The 18907-nt window shown below is 40.1% G+C and overlaps 2 protein-coding genes across 5 annotated transcripts in view; both read right to left on the bottom strand.

Moving 5' to 3' along the window:
• Window positions 1-445: 445 nt before the first annotated feature.
• On the bottom strand, window positions 446-11628 carry LOC117755608 (mucin-3A-like). 4 transcript variants are annotated; one of them, XM_034575560.1, is made up of 16 exons: window positions 11473-11624; window positions 9900-10228; window positions 8911-9101; window positions 8444-8548; window positions 7752-7890; window positions 6126-6276; window positions 5483-5615; window positions 4712-4864; window positions 4221-4258; window positions 4073-4102; window positions 3786-3952; window positions 2544-3025; window positions 2360-2459; window positions 1977-2147; window positions 1790-1907; window positions 446-1367 (listed from the first exon to the last, which is right to left on the bottom strand). In XM_034575560.1, the coding sequence occupies exons 2-16, from the start codon at window positions 10023-10025 to the stop codon at window positions 1285-1287; spliced, it is 2187 nt and encodes a 728-aa protein (XP_034431451.1). In that variant the 5' UTR covers window positions 10026-10228; window positions 11473-11624; the 3' UTR covers window positions 446-1284. The 4 variants fall into 4 exon arrangements, with proteins under 4 accessions (XP_034431451.1, XP_034431441.1, XP_034431435.1 ...); XM_034575550.1 differs by having other exon boundaries at window positions 1790-2147; window positions 9900-10057; window positions 10159-10228; XM_034575544.1 differs by having other exon boundaries at window positions 1790-2147; window positions 9900-10057; window positions 11473-11628.
• Window positions 11629-11809: 181 nt separating this feature from the next.
• taldo1 (transaldolase 1) overlaps window positions 11810-18907 on the bottom strand; it is an 8621-nt gene continuing 1523 nt past the window's right edge. The window contains exons 2-8 of the mRNA XM_034575576.1: window positions 16500-16623; window positions 15612-15719; window positions 14728-14859; window positions 14408-14583; window positions 13816-14013; window positions 12362-12507; window positions 11810-12273 (exon numbers count right to left, since the gene is read on the bottom strand). Of these exons, the coding sequence (XP_034431467.1) occupies window positions 12241-12273; window positions 12362-12507; window positions 13816-14013; window positions 14408-14583; window positions 14728-14859; window positions 15612-15719; window positions 16500-16623 (917 nt within the window). The 3' untranslated portion in view covers window positions 11810-12240. The remainder of the gene's footprint in view (window positions 12274-12361; window positions 12508-13815; window positions 14014-14407; window positions 14584-14727; window positions 14860-15611; window positions 15720-16499; window positions 16624-18907) is intronic.

Here is an 18907-nt window from a genome sequence, read left to right as displayed (position 1 = left end):
CAGCGCGAGAGGGAACTGTTCTGCAGGGCTTTCATTCCCTCTGCTTGTCAGACTCTATAACACACAAATATTTATATTCTCTTGTCTATATCTCATTTTTTACCTGCCTGCTACTGTAACAACTGCATTTTAGTAAATGACAGTAACTCAAAATAAGGACTAAGGTTCCCCAGTTTCTCCATGAACTGAAGTTAATGACTAACTAAGTCAAAACAAGGGCTTCTCTCAAAACGACTTAATGCCACAACATATTGATTTTGTGTCTCGATGACATACTAACTGAAATAATGACTCGAAATAATGTAGTATCCCCAAATAATTACTTAGTATCTCAAAATAGTTACTGCCTCAACATCATTGCTCACTAAGTCAACAGAATGAGACACTTTCAAAAAGATGATTACTTACCATCTAATAATTATGACTTTCTCTCATAATTTAGAAATTTACAATCTCATAATTTTGATTCATATTTATTTTCTTGTACAAGCAGAAATGGGCTTCTGTAGTATATCATGTGCAATTCGCCGGAAAATGTGCAAGACCTGCTCCACACTTATCACTTTGGTTTTCCACTTGCATCATCACACTCTTATGTGTATATATTATTGTATTTGACTTTTTTATTTGATTTATATGCAGCTCTAGTTTTTACTTTTAATGTTGGTGGTTTTAAATATATTCCAATATCGTTTTTGAAAAATACTTTGACATTATTAGTAGTAGCAGTAATGGATAACAGATCTATCCATGCATAGTCGCGTCAGCTACTTTGACTCAATTTCACTATCTTGCCTCTTTAATTTCCCTCCAATGTTGTGTGCAAATAAAATGTTGCTCGCATATGCTGAGCAATTTAATCCCTGGGTATTAAGTACAAATACAAAGTAGTGAAGAAAGTTTTATCAATGATGAAATAATTCTTATTTTGTATGTTCAGTGGAGAGCTGTCAGGAAGTGAGGAGAAAGAGAGGAACAATGACATGGATGGAAGGAAATTGATAAAAAAATTAAACCAAAACTTTGGTGCAAATCAGCATTTTCTTCATATTACTACTGTCAAACAAACAAACAAACAACTCTGTATAATGCAACATAGATCAACAGCACAACAAACAACCTCCTTGGTGGTTGTAATGATGTCGTAATGTAGTGCGTTGAAGCTTTTATTTGATTCCCAGGAGAAATTCAGAATATACAGTGGAACCATGGGAAATCACATTTGGGATAAAACTTCAAACGCAGGGTTTCATATTGTGACAGATCACAGAGCAGCAGCATGTCTCAGTCAAGAAACATGTTCTGAAGAGATATGCTGAGAGTTGTTAAAATCACTCCTACTGCCACGAATGACATCTGTCCTGGAGCTGCGAGAGGAGAGAATAGAGGTTACAAAGAGTTTTTACATTCACAATGTGTGGATGGACATTTAAAAACAGATATTAAAATAAGAATTAAAGGATGATATGGCTTGACTAGATGCCTAAATTTCAAAAATACAATCGTTCTTATGAATTATGAAAATATTGTAATTAGACCCTGAAATGCTGTTTTCTAACTTGCCCTTTTTTTTAAACCCGCTGTGGTTTTTTTGTTTAGTTGGTGAATATCTCTAACTAGAAGAACACTTCAAAGGTAAAGGAAATGCTTTTACCTGCAGATGTACAGTAAGTTATGCACCAAAATTCTCCTTTCAATGAACAGCTCAACGAACTGATATTTATTTTTATTAATCAATTCTACCTAAAAAAAACAGAGGTGGAGGCTTGTATAGAAGATGAAGTTTTACCATGTGAAGTACTTGTAGTAGTGGTAGTTGTAGTAGTAGTTGGAGTGGTAGTTGTAGTAGTAGTTGTAGTGGTGGGGATCGTAGTAGTGGTGGGGATCGTAGTAGTGGTGGGAGTGGTAGTTGTAGTAGTAGTTGTAGTGGTGGGGATCGTAGTAGTGGTGGGGATCGTAATAGTGGTGGGAGCGGCTGGTGCACGAGTGGTGTACACAAGGCTAAGGGGTCCCGATCGGACGGGGTAAGATTTGGTGAACACACTTCCAACCACTGTTCTGGTATTAAAGCTTTTGGAACACAGATCGGGGCACTTCTGGGAAGGCAAAGTGGTGATGCACAGATTGACTGTGCACTCGACATACATCTGCAAAAACACAAAATAATTAGATGCATTAGCAGAGTGGACAGATATCTCATGCAACATAAATCATTGGCTGATGGAATGGAAATATACATTTATGCAATATTTATATTCATATATATATATTAACACAAACATATAACATATGTATGCTTAGACTTGTTTTGGGACATTAAGAGAAAATACACAAAAATGTGTTGCATGAGAATACAGACCGTTGATCCCTTGGTGTCTAGACTGTTCAAATCAAGGCGGTAAATCTTGTAGTTGGATTCTGTTGTAACAACCTCGAGCGTGCTGTTGGAAGCCGCACACCTTGAAGAGTGAAGCCAAAACAGAATCAATATTTCTATTCGTACAGAATCTGTCCTTTTCAAAATGGTAAGGATTGTCACTGACCCTTGGTTCAGGATAGGCCTGGTAACTGCAAAGTCCTCCGTCTCAGACTCTAAACACTGGCTCACTAACAGCTCGGTTCGCTTGATGCTGCAGTTTGCCAAAATATGCAAGTCTATCTGGTTGATCTTGGACCCTATGATCACATTGCTGTTAGTGGAGCCGGTGGAGGGCCTGTTGCTCCCTAATGGTGACCCCACCTCTCGTCGCGTTCGTGGTGATGATCTGACGATGGTGCGCAACTTGGCAAACTTGGTGTAATTTGCCATGGGTCCCTCTCCTGGGAAGAATAATTGGATCTCAAAGCTATATTCACCAAAGACCTCCTTCTCTGTGGGAATGTCAATCTTGTATTGTGGTCCCTTCACCTGGGATGCAGGGATCCGGCAGGCCAGAGGGAGGATGAGTACAGGCTTTCGGCTGACCATAGTGTAGGGACGCACACTTTGCAAGGTGTTGGTGTAAACCAGCTCGGATCCAGCGTGCTAGAAAACAAGAGAGGATGAGGATGTGTATCGCTGGAAAATAGATCCCGATGCCGAGGTAGGAGTAAGAATCAATGAGTAACTCAACACCAGAGTGTAAAGCTTTGTTTTACTGCTCCCTCTGGTCTGTTTCACGTCAGGTGTGGTCAGAAGTTCACCTACTACTGCACAGTGCTCAGTGTGCCTGCACAAGAAGAGGTTCGACCACTTGAGGTCAGCAAAGACAAGCTTTTCATGTGGAGTGAAGTTTATACTGCAATATAACCTATGAATAGGAACATCTGGTCAGAAATGCAGAAAGAAAATAATGTAGAAAGAAAGAAAGAAATTTAAAAATAAAGAAATGTAGAAGGAAGGAAATGCAGAAAAAAATACAGACAGAAAGAAATGTAGAAAGAAAGACAGAAAGAAAGAAATGCAGAAAGAAAGAAATGTAGTTAAGGTACAGACACAAAGAAAGAAATGTAGACAGAAATACAGACAGAAAGAAATGCAGAAAGAAAGAAATACAGACAGAAATACAGACAGAAATACAGACAGAAATACAGACAGAAAGACAGAAAGAAATGCTGAAAGAAATACAGACGGAAGGAAAGAAAGACAGAAAGAAAGAAAAGTAGTAAGAAATACAGACACAAAGAAAGAAAGAAAGAAATGTAGAAAGAAAGGAATACAGACATAAATGCAGAAAGAAAGAAAGAAAAAGAAAGAAAGAAAGAAAGAAAGAAAGAAAGAACTGCAGGGAGTTGGGGCCTGTTACCACAGTCTTGGTGCCGCAGCCGCTCAGGGGGATGCTCGCAGTCAGGTGAGTGTCGTTGTAGGACACAGGACACGTGGGGCTGTTGAGCTGCAGTTCATCCAGCTTGATGTTGGTCAGGGAGGCGATGGGAAGCACCAGACTCATTTCTGTCTTCCCACACTTGAGCTCTGCAGACAGACACCAGCAGATCTTGGGTTTATTAATAAACTCTCATGGTCACACAGATCTAATCAGGGCACTCTGCATCTGAATCACACACTCAACAGTGAAATAACACAAAGAGGAACCTGTTCCAGCAGGTAGCGTCTTCATTTCCCCTGAAATAAAAGGAGAGGGGTATTTTAATAGTTAATAGTTGATCGATTACTGGGTTTTCGGTGAGTGGAGCGACAGTAAAGCATTTTTATGATGTTTTAACAAAACTGAAGGACTCACGTTGGTACAACCACACACATCTGGGCTCTGACTGCAAACTGGAAAAGACAATGAGTGCAAATCAACCAAAACAAAAGAAACCATCAAACAAACTGGAATTACCTCCGCCAACCAGTGCACTTTCCGTGTACATATTTCGACGTACTTTTTTTTTTCCAGCTTCATATAAGTTCACTGTGACATTTTACCACTGAAACATAATGACTTCATCTTTTAATACAAGTGACAACTGATGCAAAGTTGAAGAAGCACTCTGGAGACTCTTTGTGGCCTCTGTGACCTTGGAAAGTTAATTTATAGATATGTATGACATGTTTTTTAAAAGGACATTTAAGTGTGAACGAGAAACCTTCGTGTCTCTGACTGAGGTGCGTCCTAATTGGACTGGACTCATCTGGCTCTTGGTGTCTCCAGTGTCGCCTGCGCTTCAGACAGCTCTGTCGCGTTAATTGAAAACAGTGTAACATGGAGAGGTGGGGTGACTCAACTACCTCTTGGTATTTGCAGCGAAGCAGAGGGGCAACAGCGGAGCCAGTTTGTTTTCGGAGCGGACCCAGGCCATGGTCATCGTGGACAAGGGGCCGATTGATTTGAAGCCAACCCTGAAAAGTCCAGGGGGACCAACCACTGCCATCTCTAAGACACTGGAAACATAGAGGGGACACATTTAAACGTACAAGGCAACAAAAGTATTTTTAGACATTTTAATGAAGACATATTATATCTTTAAAGAACTTCCTTTTCACAAATTACACACACGGGTCATTGTTTAGTTATTTTACCTGCTACATTCACACAATAACAACAGAATGAGAGGAAATAGAAGAACAGACTTGGAAGTGTCGGTGCATTGTTATCACTCGTGTTGTCATCACACCAGACAAACCTGAATTAGCTGCTTTCATTGCGTTACATAGGTAAAAATAATCATAAACTAATTCATTCAATAATTTGTTTTTTCTTCAAGAGAATATGTCCAAATTCTTTAGTTTCAGCTTCTAAGATGTGAGAATGTTCTGGTCTCTGTTGTCCTCTATGACGGAAAAATCAATTTCTTTGTTTATTAGACAAAATAATTATTGGCAGAAAAGTATTTACAGAATCATCAATAATAACAATTATTATTAGTTGCAGCCGTTGTGAAGTGTATCCAGAAATGTCGTCTTGAGCAACGACACACCCTAATAAGTTGGGGCTGTATTTTATGTTTTTATGTGCAAGCAGAGACAACAGATGAAGTTAAAAGGCTCGACAGGACTCACCTCTCCAGCACTGACATGAAGTTGCCGTTGAACTTCACCTCCTGGAACGGAAGGACAAACTGCGTGGAGTCCTCTTCAGGGGTGTCGTCCATTGCCACTGGTTCATCACTGCAACTGGTCGACGACTCATCCACTGGATGTGAGGAGAATAAGAGACATTTTGTGAAACTTCAAAGGATAACCGGAGGAGGAGAGGAGGAAAAAAGGGCTAAATTTAAAATTTCAATTGTACAAAACAGTTTCAAACAAATTTCAAGCAAAGTAAAAGATTAAAAAGAGTCAAATAAAAGAGGTGAAAAGATTCAGAGAGAAAATGAAAGAAAGAAATTACTAATAAAATAGATAGAACTGTGAAGAATAATACAATTTTAATATTTTGATGTTTTGATTTGGCTTATTCTGTGTGTCTAAACCTCTTTGGTCCATAATGAGCTCTACTGACTTCCTCAACTATCAAACTAGACCGGCAGAGAATCTTCATCGTATAAAACATCTCGTGGTCAGTTTTCTATTAAATATAGATGTTTTTATGGGATGTTTTTAAATATATTTTTTAAATATTTGGATGTAGTGTTCATTTAAGCCATTTCTGATATAACCAAACTAAACCAAGCTAAACTAACCTACTATCTGAGTGACTGACCGGTGAGAGAGAGGTGCACAGGCACGGCGCTGAGGGGTGTGTTGTCTTGCTCGTGGACGTTTTTAGGCACAGGAATCAGGTCCTCTACCATCAGGTAGATGAAGTACGTTCCCGCTGCTGCTTTGCCAGTGAACCTCACCACACATTTCTCCTGGTAAAACCACACAAACAGAATACTATCATGCCAAGTTTTCACTGAGCAGAGAGCCCCGGTGATTCAAGATAACTGGGGCCATTGTCTCTGGACAGTCTGGCTGTTGTTGCCAAGGAGGTTTCCGCCCTGTCCGCTGTTCGTTTGTTAGTAACATTGAAACGTGAGGCTGTATGGGTCAGGGAGGAGCCCATTAAATATAGATGTTTTAATCACTTTATTTAACGTTGCATTTTTTTTGACATTTCCAATGATTTCCAAGGGAAATAACTCTTATATAATTATTCATGTATCTTAGATTAAAAAAAACAGGCCTAATTAGGGGACAGGTTTTTATAAGTGTGTGTAATTTAATGCAGCTTGACTGAATCAAAGGAGACTGTTCCTGAGGGATGAGCTCTGGTATTCCAGTTATTTTGATGTTATTTACCAAAGCACCTACAGAGCTTTCTAACTTAAGCTGTAAATCAACAAATGCTTGAAGAGTAGACTGTAAAATACAGTAACATTACAATATGAGAAATAGAGAAATATCGATTAAAAAGAATAATGATCTTATCTGACGAGGTAAAAAAGTCCAGACAGTGTTCGTACAGTAGGTCGGGAGCGGGTTGTCCACTAACCAGAGGGTCAGCACTGTATGAAATCACTGTGTGAATACATGTGTGAACGGGTGAAAGTTTATTTGATTTTAGTGTAAAAGTGCTTTGCATGGTAGATAAGGCTGGAAAATCACAATTTAAAATGCAAACTCCAAATAAATAACATGTTAGGGGGGAAACGAATGCTTAAAGTTGTACAGAGTGGAATTCTGAGTCGTAATCAAAATGAGAAGTTCTTGTTTATGATAAATGATCTGAACAAAACATCATTACTGGCACGACTTTTATGAAAAACTTAGTTTGAGTGGACGTAAAAATCTAAAATCTAGTGCAGAGTTTTCTTATTATTGCAGTGAAGGTCAGTGAGTCATTCAAAGTTTTGATGTCATTTGTGGAGTGGACGGCTCCTGGTGGTTCAGCCTAACTTAAAGTCGTCCCTTCACTCTACGCACGATCCGGCTGTCGAGTGAGACACAGAAGCAAATACAATGCTTCGAGTGCTGGACTGCAAAATATGATCAATATGCATTCTGCTGCTGTTTCCCTCTGCTGATTTAAACTATAATTCTTTGGCTGACGACTGCTCATGAGCTCTTGCCTAACAATCCTAAATCCCTCTTGTCTGTAAATCTTGTTCTCTTTCATTACTGCGACTGCTTCGTGCGTTTGCGTTCTCTTGAAGTAAGGACACTCATGATCCCCGGCTTCCTGAACCAGAAGAGCTGCTAGTTAAAACAATAGATGGGAGATAAACTCTGGTATTTAATAACTTCTAAGTCTTTTTAACTGATCTACAGTTCACAGCTCTACTCTTCAGTCACTTCCACACTTCTCCCAGGAGATCGTACCCACTCAGGTGGAAGTTGATCTCACCTGATCCAGTTCTATGAAGGAGTGTCGAGGGCAGCTGACACACTCTCCCTGGTCGTCCTGGGCGAAGCGGCATCGCACCCTGTCCCCGTCCAGGTCTTTGACGGACAGACTGAAGTGGTGAGGGCAGTCCACACGGGCCCTGATCCAATTGCACGATTACAGTCAGTGACAAAGAGATAATCAGCTTGTGGAAATCACAAACGCTTGCAGAACAAAGGAGAAAATGAAAGTAGAGGAGGTAAATCTGCAAGGTGTAATGTTTTTACGGTCATTCAGGGACCAGACACTTCCTGGAGTCTCTATTTGTCTCTATGCAATTTTTCACTGTTAAGAAATAGTCCAACACACAAAACCTGCATAAATGCTTCGTTGCTGTCAGTACATTTTGGGTTTTGTGTGGATTAAATTGAACAACTGGGATCATTACTGAGTTTAAGAGGTGCAGGAAGGCAGATTTTGTTGTATTAAGCCAGACTACAGCTGTTTGAGTGTCATCAATTGTCTCATCAAATTAATTCTATCATTGTATTTCCCAAAATGTTGCATTAGGGTTAGGGTTAATCTCAGAGTCACTGCTGTGCTTATTTTAAACATCTACAAGTCCACATCATGTATATTGAGTTTATTTAACTGGTCAGAATGAAGTAATTTCTTACATTTTGAGAGTATGTGTGTTGTATTTGTAAAATTACCTTAGTGGAGGAGGAAGAGCAACAAAAGCAGGATGATTGAGTCTCCCGGTGTTCTCCCGAACCAGCGGTCGTGCTTTCAGTGATACATAAAACTTTGTGTTGGACCTGAACATTTAGTGGAAAACACACGTAAGAGGAACTGAAACACACTGATTTCACTAAAGATACCATCCTCTTCAAATCATCACATCGAATGCCCCATTAAATAAAGAAAATAACTAGATACAGTTAAATTCAGCATAATAACTGAAATGTTAAAGAAGTAAAAGTACTACGAAGTATGCAAAACGAACCATGAGAAACTGTATACATAATATTAACATTATAAAAACAAAGATACAAGCATTTTCCTCTTTAAACATAAGAATTCCTTCTTACCAACTTGAAAAAACCTCAAACTCAATCTTAAAAATCCACAACGTGAGAGACCAAAGATAATAGTAAGTTCAGATGTTCAGGTCTCATACCCTAAACTGATGGAGCCAGTGTAATCACTGGGGACATTTTTCTGCCACTGGCGGACACACCAGCCGGGTTGGGGTTTGGTGCCGTTGAAGGGGAAAGCGGTCTTGTGGACCAGACAGTCCTCGCCTTCAGCGCACAGGCCCGTCAGCGCTGGACAGGGAGCGGGAGCGATGACGGTGAAATGTGCTCGCACCTGCAGGAGGCAAAGCGACAAAGCTTTAATGAGCTGAAACAGATTTTATTACTGAGCCGAGGACAGAAGAACAGGCAGGGCGAGTGCAGCTGCTCCCAAACAAACCAGAGACATTTGCTCGAACTATTATCTCATTCACTAAGAATTATAATGCTCAGTTTGTCGTGCCTTGACTGCATTATGGGATTATCAGGGTCTAAATCTTTTATGCTTTGTGCCCAGTTCATGGGGATATTAATGGATCAAATCATTGAATATAACAATTAAATAATTAATTAATAAATTACAATAACTTCTATGCTCAAATAATTTGACCAAAATAAATAGATTAAAGATTAAGAGTTGCTCTTCTAGTTAAAAAGGCAAAGACCAAGACCCTCCGAGAGTTCAATAACTGGTTCTTGTCTTTTAAGTAAGAAAAAATAAGGTTTTTCCTTATTCATTAACAAATCCCTGATAGGTTTAATAGGTTGTAACCAATAAACAATTCACTAATAAAGTTATTTGAAGGTTTATAAAGTTTGTAGTGAAATAAAACAACAATGGAAACTGTGAGAAATACCTGCAAAGTTCCTAGTGACAATGGTTTCCACACAATTTCAAACTACTGAGATAAAAATAACATAATGCTGAGGAGGATTGAAATTATAACTTTTAATTCTCTGTAACCTTCAAACAGTGGAAAGAACTATTGGTGTGTTTCCCACTTTACCTCAGATGGCAACAAAAAACAGAATCCACCAGTGCAACAGAGTTTGGACTTGGAAAATAATTTGAGCTGAGAGAAAGTTTTCCCACCGTTTTCCCTCCATCACTTTCCAGGGGCACAGCGTGGACGGTCATCCCCAGAGAAGAGGCCTCGCAGGCAGGGCCCGACAGGAGCAGCGTCAGGCCCTGCACCAGGACGCAGAGTCTGAGAAGCATCTCAGCGGCTCAGTCACACAGGACGTCAGAACCTTCAGGACGAACAGAGACAGGAGGCCTTGAGCAGCCGGGACACTGAGCAGACTCATGTGATGTGTCTCATAACGTCTCGCGTGTTGTTTAAAGGACGAACTGAGTTTTGACACCTTCGGAGACGTGGCTGCTGTTTGACGTCAGTGTGACGAGGATGTGATGGAACCGCTCTGTCATTCTTTTGGAGAAAAAATATGTCCCATAATTACCGTGTTGACTGAAATTCCTGATATGAAAGAAATATTCAATTGGTCGTGTGTGGAGCTTGTGGTATGTACTGTAAGCATGACAGGTAAAAGTACTGCAATGGAAAAGTTGCCATTTTATCACAGTAATCAACAAAGAGGTGCGATCAATAATTTAAAGCATATATTCACTAAGAAATCGTCTGAGGCTTAAACGAGCTATTTTAACATGAAACAAACATAAACACGATATTTAAAGTAATAATCAAAATTCACATTCGTAGTCGTGGACACAGTCATAACTCAAATGATAAAACAAGGGAAGGAACACGCATCAGGACACTTGTTACATACGACTGCACAAACATGAGGAGCAAAGTATACTCTGCTGTATATACTCAAAACTGTCATCGTATACACCCCATTCAAATAGTTTGAATATTGTAAAACCATTGCATAATCATCATGGTGTCATTTATACCACGTAATGACGAATGGTTGATTGATCAAAATCAGCTGTAGATCATGTCCCTTAATGAGTTATGAGTTTTGTCAAATAATACATTTTTTTATGCTTTAAGGAGACATTGGACCAATAAAGCTGTGTACGGAAATATCAGTGGCACACATCTTTGTTTACATTAGATAAGGCCCCTTAGCAGTTTAATAGGACCCTGATCTTTTATGTAATGTGTACTGTCTGTATATTAGTGTATAAATATTGTAGTATACTTTAACTTAGGTGATTTTAATTCCATTTTGACACATTCCAAGGCAGTAAGATGCTAATTAAATTACAATGTGATTAAAAGGGTGAAACAGTCTGTGCTGTGAGGTGAACTGGTTTGAATATTTTTGTTATTACAGAGCTGAGCAGCTCATGACTCTACATGTTAAAGTACATTTTGTATTATTCTTTGTTGTAAACTGACCACTGAAGTACACGGGTGTCACTTTTCTGACGTTATTTAAATAAATACTTTAAAATCAAGCTCATTTTTAGATTTATTCCTGTTTAGGAACAATTATTATCGTCAGCTTAAAGACTAAATTGGTAACTCAAATATAATTTAGTAAAAAATGTGCCTCTGCTCAAAAGACAAAAATCTCCCAGCGCCGGAGAAATAACAATATTGAGTCAACTCTAAACTCCGAATCAATGAAACACAACAACCACAAAGAAATCAAACATCTAAAGCGCAAGTAAAAATAATGAAAACTCAGATTACCTTGAGCCACTGGTAAAGCTTTGAAGTCCCAAGTTATATATAATTCTAGTCCAGCATCAAACATGTGTTAGGAGTTTGCAGTAAATGTGTTCCGTCTACAGGACTCAGGAAGTTAAGGGGACGTTTAGATGAATTTGTTCAGAAGTGGAATGAAGTTAAACCGGCTCAACTAGATTACATAAAAGAGGCACGACTAGCTGCACGCAACGAGGACCAGAAAAAGTTAATTATAGTTTACCCCCAGTCACGAAGCAAAAAAAAATCTGAACATACAGTCAATGCAGTCAGACACCTGTTGTGACAGTTAAAGAAAGGAGCAGCACAACGAAATCACCCGTGAAGGTTAAGACGTTTATTTATTCAAAGAGCAAAATATAATATTCTAAGGAATGATGGTACAGTTGTCTTCATCGACCTGAGTCTGGAGCTAATTAAATCGTCCTTCCTGGTCCAAGGGAGCACATGGTCCTTTCTAGTAGTCACACAATTACTATTCAAGTCTCATTAAGACATTTCTCCTGCAGAAGTGCTTACGTTGTTCCTTTCCGTTTAAGTTTCTAGTAAATATTAGACTATTTCACATAAACCTCACACAGACAGTCGCATTTATCATTTATGTTTGGTCAGAAAACAGCTGGTCCCAGTCTAAGGAGAGTTGTCCATTCAGGATCCCTGGAGTTTGGTCAGGTGAGGAGAGGGAAGGCCTTCTGGTGCTTTGGACCTTCTATCACGTCCTGCCGACGCAGCCGGAGAAGCCAGATCTGTCCTTTACTTGCCGTTTTTCACATTGAGCATTTTCTCCTGTGATTCAAAATCAAAAAGTGAGCATAGCAAACTTAATAATACCCTGGGAATCATCTCTCATCTCTCTGCTGCCCGACCCCCTTACTTTGATCATGGTCTCCAGCTTGATGGCGTCTGCAGCGAACTTGCGGATGCCATCAGACAGTTTCTCCACTCCCATGCGGTCCTCGTTGTGCTCCCAGCGGAAATCATTCTCATCCAGGTGGATCTTCTCCAGATCACAGGCCTTGGCTGCAAAAACAAACGGGTCAAAGTGGAAACGTGTTGTGGGCTCATAGATTACACATTCCCTCTAAAACCTATGAGCTTTATATATGTGCAGAGCATCTCTCACAAAGTCTTAATCTAACCAACAAATCCAGAAATCTGTCTCTGTCCGACCGTTGAGTTTCTCAATAATCACTCATCCATTCAACTTTTAACTTGGCAGGTGTATTTCTGAGGAGCAGAGTTAAGTGTTTTGGATGAAAGACCCTGACCCTAATGCTGGATGTATTTAAAACACTTGCTGTGTACAACTACAACATAATCGCTGTATCACAACCAGGCATCTGGGCTCTGAAGTAAAAAACACCACTGGAGTGCCATTGGTGAGGGTTTTTATGCCTTAACCCATTTAGCGTGCGTTTCCCTTTAGAGCAGGATGGCATTGTTATCGTTTTCAGGACGTGATGAAATACTTTGTGCTTTGCCGAAAACCTTATGGGAAAAGGCAAAATGCATAATGGGAAATGCTTGTTAGCCCTTAGCCCTCAAAGAAGCTTGTACACTTGTGTTTCAGACCATGACTGATGCTCCAAGCGGCAACGGCAACACTGAAGCAGAGTGCAGAAGTGTTTCATTGACGAAAACAACTAAAATAACGAGGAAGAAAATTCAGACCCAGACGATGTTCCTGCTGACCCACTGACCAAGACTCAGTCAGACATGTTTGAGGAAGAGGAGGATGAAGAACGGGGGATTTGCCAGCTTTATTGGGTTCTTAAAAATGTTCAACGTTTAGGGAAAAGGGAATGATTTACAATGAGACAAATGTTTTATGTTTATCAAATGTTTTTTATTTCATGTCCTCTGCTTCAGAGGCTAATAAAAGTTGTCAATTCAGAAAACCCTCAGGTTTGAGATAGTTGCTTTTTAAACTAAGCTTAGATTGCATTTTGATTTGGCACCTCAGTTAAACTCCTGGTCTAACCAGTTACTGTGCGTCTATCCCATAATCAGTCATGGCAACACTATCTCTATATAATTAAATGACGGCCAATTACTGAACACAATAGTCCTTTGAAGCAAGTGTGAAATACAATTGAAATTGTAATCACAGGTGTGCCGTGCAGAGAAGCCGGGGTTTATTTGTGTTTTTATTTCCATATTTATTACGCTCTCACTAGGCGTCAAAGAATTTAGTCCAACCGCGATTATCTGAAGTTAAATCTGATGTACTTTGGTCAAACCTCTTCCCTTTCTATATTTACAGTTCACTGAATGTCTATGAACAAATACAAGTATTTTGCAGGAAGGCTCTGAGAAGAAGGGCAGTACCTTTCTCCACATTGAGCATCTCTGGGACGGTGCTGTGATCCTCGCTGAGCTCTGCCAGCAGCCCAGGGGAGATGGTGAGCAGGTCGCATCCTGCCAGGGCTTTGACCTCACCCGTGTTTCTGAAGGAGGCGCCCATGACCACGGTGCTGTAACCAAACTTCTTGTAGTAGTTGTAAATCTTGGTCACACTCAGCACACCTTCGGGGGGGGGGGTGGGGGGTGGGGGGTGGGTGAAGGGATTAGTCAAACATGCGGACGTCTCTGGTTCACAATCTTACCACCAACACCACCACTGCAGTTCCATTACAGTGACACCATGTTCAAACTTAGTTCTCCTCAAACAACATGGTGTTACGTTTAGGTTTATGAGGCTGATTTAAGGCTCTGACATGTTGTGGTGGAAACATTCATAATCTCTTCCACATTTACCCCATGTTCTACATGAAGCTGAGGCATGTTCCCATGCTATGATGAACGGATACATGCGTGTGAAAAGAGTTGCGCACATCCTAAAAACATAAATTTATGGTAAACTGTTTACACCATTACTATCAGAAAGGTGGGTTTCATTGCCAGGAATGGACAGTATTACCTGGGTCTTCATGTGGCTCGTAGCCCTTTCGGCCTGTATTGTCCTTGTACCAGTCCATGATGCGTCCAACGAAGGGCGATATGAGTGTAACATTAGCCTCTGCACAGGCCACAGCCTGAGCGAACGAGAACAGAAGGGTCATGTTGCAGTGAATGCCGTGCTTCTCCTCAAGCTCCCTGAACAAAAGAAAGACAAATATTATTTTCAAAAACCCTACAAACAGCAAATCGGTATAGATGATAACAGGCATTTTTCCTGCAGTGCGATGTGAAACCAACTTCTGGACCATAGTGAACACATAGCACACATCACATACTCACTTGCCAGCCTGGATCCCCTCCCAGGTAGAAGACAGTTTGATAAGCACACGCTCCTTACTGATGCCTGCCTCTTTGTACAGAGCGATGAGCCTCAGAGCCTTGCCAACCATTTCATCTTTATCGAAAGACAATCTGTCAGGGGTAGAACAACACAAGACATGAAGCATCACTGGCTTGTGTAATTGCAGTGATTTAAGGGGGCTGCTGTGTCGCTGCTGGGAGTTTAGGTTTATTAAATAAAGATGTGGTTTGATCCCCAGCTGCTACGTGATCATATGTCCTTAAATACATTCAAACACACTGTTTGCTCCTTTTGTTTCCCCTTGTGTGAAAAGATGGATGACAGACAAAGTAAAAGGGTTTTTAGATAAATGCAGTTATTGTTACAGCAAACATTATGAAAGGATGAAGTGTATTCTTGACATTAGAGTGATGACATAACTAATAAGTGGTTCTGTGAATACCAGTCTTCTGAGATCTATTATGAGTAATGCTGAAGGCAGCCGAAATACCCTCTGGGTACTGTCGCTGGCGCTGTTCAGTCCTGGTTCATGCTTCTGTCTCGAGTAAGTACGTCAGTTCATACCTGCCATTAAAATGTATCTTCACGTTTCTCACGGCACCTTTTGTGTTTGTGAATTTCACTCGTCTGCTCTGTATGCAAACACAAGCATACTCCATTTTGGTTGGAGGAGACCAAATTGTGTTGTTTTAAGCCAGTCTGATGATGACAGACAAGTCTAATGTCAACGTGTGTGTGTGTGTGTATGTGTGTGTGTGTGTGTGTGAGAGACTAGGATGCATGTTAATAGCAGGTCTGTGCAGGGCCACAGTAAATGCTTCCTGTCATAATTTGCCGATTGTGACGTGTCGTTTGCGTCTACCTGGCATCCACCTCAGTGGAGACTCTGCCTGGAACCTTCTTGAGAATCTCCAGCCCGAAACTCACAAACAGCTTGTCCATGGTGTTGGCAACCTGCTCGTCCTCAGTTCTGAACAAAGAAGGAAACAACAGATGTCTCAAACATCCACAAGGACTTAACATGGGCCCCATCAGCGTCTCTATGGGATCAGACACCTAAGAATTGGACCTCTACAGGGGCAGCATGCTTCACTGCCTGGTATACTGCAACCTCACCAGCATAGGGTGCAAGGGGCTGGGGAAGCTTGTGCATACAGCATTGCACATCGCTGGGTGTGAGTTGCACACCCAGCGATGCCTCAGGAAGTCCTAGAGGTTAATAAATGTCACATCACATGTCAACAATCCATCCTGCCCCATGGTAATAAAGGACTCCCCAGACTCACACCACCACACAGTGGAATGGCTTCTTCCCCACCGGCCACAAGACTCCTGAATAAATATCTTCCACGACAGTCACTCACATACAAAGTGTAATATTTAACAACTGTACATAGCATTCAACACACACACATTAAATGTAATCGCAATGACAGAATTCTTTTTTGATTACTGTACATTTTGTTTTATGATTGTTATTAGTGCAGTCTATAATTCCCCACTTTACTCATAGAATGGCCGATCCCTTTTTTTTTTCCTCCACACCTCTGTACTCTGGTGTAACCGGTTAGACAAATCACATCTTGAATAATAACATGATTTAATAAGATACTTTTGCTTTTCTTCACAGATACGTCAGTGCTGCGTATATTCAGGTTTGATCTCTGGGGTATTCAAAGAGGTGTAATTAAAAGAATTGTTTAAGTCAAAAGGTGTCTGGTTTAGCTCTTTAACGTGTGCAACCTCTTACCCGCCTTTGGCGATGCCGTATTTAATGGCCTGATCCAACAGCTGCTGGTAGGCTGGCATCTTCGCAGCAGCCAGGATGAGTGATGGGTTCGTGGTGGCATCCTGAGGCTTGTACTCTTCAATAGCTGCAGGGTGGGAAGACACAGCAAGGTCACATACATGCATATCATATTCCTCATTAAGTTCGGGATTGGTTCTTTTTTGCATTTCTAATACACTGCAAATGTGTTTCTTTGAATCTTACAGGCCTTAAGGTTAAGGTCTAATAATAATAAACATTTGGGTTTTTTAATTTTTTCAATGTAAATATGCTGTAAACCTCAGATTTCAGTTTGATACAAGGTTTTTCTTAAAAAGGTATTCCTTAGAAGTTATTTTTCTACACATTATAATTTGGAGAGAACTCTGACTTGTTGATTCAACGACATACAGCTGGTCTGGTGATGCAATTGCGCCATCTAGTGTGTAGATGTTACACTTCACCATTCTCTGAAAAACCTGTTCAGATTCATTCGAGGCAGATTATATCACAGTTTCTTATCACATGAAGATAAGATCTAACATCACCTGAGGAAAGACAAAGGTTTGACTGTATGATAATTGGTTAAATGGTAATTTGTTTATTACAAAAGCTTGATTATATGTTTCTGTACTTAACAGTTTTGACAAACTGACCTATAAAGATGAGTAATGGTAACTCAGGTTGTTCCAGAGCCTAGAGAAAGATTTTAAAATCATCCCTCTTGTCGCTCACAGCACTGACCTGCAAATTTTGATTTAATATGCGAGAGTGGCAGGATCCTTGTGATGGGGCAAAGTGGTTTAGTGTGAGTTCAGTCAGTGTTGCAAGCTCTGCAGCCGCAAGAACAAAGACTGCCTCTGTTCTGCAGCCAGTTGTCTGTCAAACCTCATCCAGCAGAAAAATGGATTCCTCAGTAGACAAGAGGGTTTGGACTGGATACCGGTGATATACAGTTCAAGACACTACACGGTTTACGAGCTGCTCGTAAAAGCATTCCCAGAAGACGGGCTCTGGCCTGTTGGCAGATGGGTAGTTTCATAATGTTTCTATAATGTAATAGTGATCCCAAACAGCCATTGAGGACGTGCAGTTCCTTTTGCACTGATCATTCATGTTCATTTCCCCAACTGTACTTAGATCACAGCAAACAACCACATGATACCAGACCGGAATGACTGCATCTTTACAACATTAGCAGTCACATGATTTGGGAGCTTGTTGGAGGGGTACGTATAAAAGGCAAGCGAAAGTACATCTACATAACCACTATAGGAAAAAAAAACATTTCACAGTGAAGAATAATGTTACGCATGTGTACAGAAAACCAGTTTTCTACACACCCACTGTTCTGTGAGCATTGTAGTGCATGAAGATACTAGAGAGATTAAATGAAAGCGAACATTATAGTCACAGTAACCTAAAAAAAAAAAAATCAATAGCTTACTTAAAATGACAACACTACCTTAATCTAGAGGTGATATTAGTATGCATATAAGCAGGTGACAAACCGCAGCTAAGACCTGCAGCACAGGCCCCATCAGGCCCCTGTCACCAGTTAAATTAATGTTCCAGAGAACATTAACCACCACTTACAGAAGTGAAGTAAGATGGTGGTGTTACAGCATGTTTGACCATGCTCTTGCACGTCTGTGTGTAACAGAGGCGTTGGTGCTTGATTTTAACATGTCTACACTTGCATAACCTTGATTTCATAAACCAGACATAAGTGTACATTTTGAAAAGGACCAACTGCAAATCCTGAATAACCACAGCTCTTATTACTGCTTTAACTGTGCCTATGTTTCATTATTGTGTCTAACAGTCACAGTTGAAGTGGAAGATATTGTGTTGTGAGAAGGTGTTTGTTGGAAAGTTCTGTCCTTGTGTTTGTAATGTTGCTGCATTGGACTGTACACCTTTCAGCCAATTGTTATTAATTTATATAATTAATGTTTTATAATTCTATTTGGGATTGATCTATTTAATGTCAAACAATAGTGATAGAAAACACCCACAATATCTATTATTCATGATCAATGATCAACCTCAAGCAACTAACTGCTTCAAAATCAATTAATTTCCAGTCAACAGAATTTGCTGTCAGCTATGTTGGACTGAACTTAATTATACATTAGTTTGTGTTATTGTAATTATACAGTAGCTTGTGTGCAGCCACAGAAAGCACGACTCACTCATGTCATTCATTGGTCTAAAAGGTGTAATTTAATATGAAATAATACTGACACATTAAAACCATTAGATGAAAACAGCAGCTCAAAAATTTAAGTACTAGTCTTTACTTTAGCCTCTAACTAGATCTTGCACTTGTCCGCACACTTTTATAATTTTAATCACTTTCTTTTCTGTATTTTATATTTAATTTTCTC

This window comes from Hippoglossus hippoglossus, chromosome 3 (assembly GCF_009819705.1).
Source record: "Hippoglossus hippoglossus isolate fHipHip1 chromosome 3, fHipHip1.pri, whole genome shotgun sequence".
NCBI lineage: Eukaryota > Metazoa > Chordata > Actinopteri > Pleuronectiformes > Pleuronectidae > Hippoglossus > Hippoglossus hippoglossus.
This window is presented reverse-complemented; position numbering and strand designations above follow the sequence as displayed.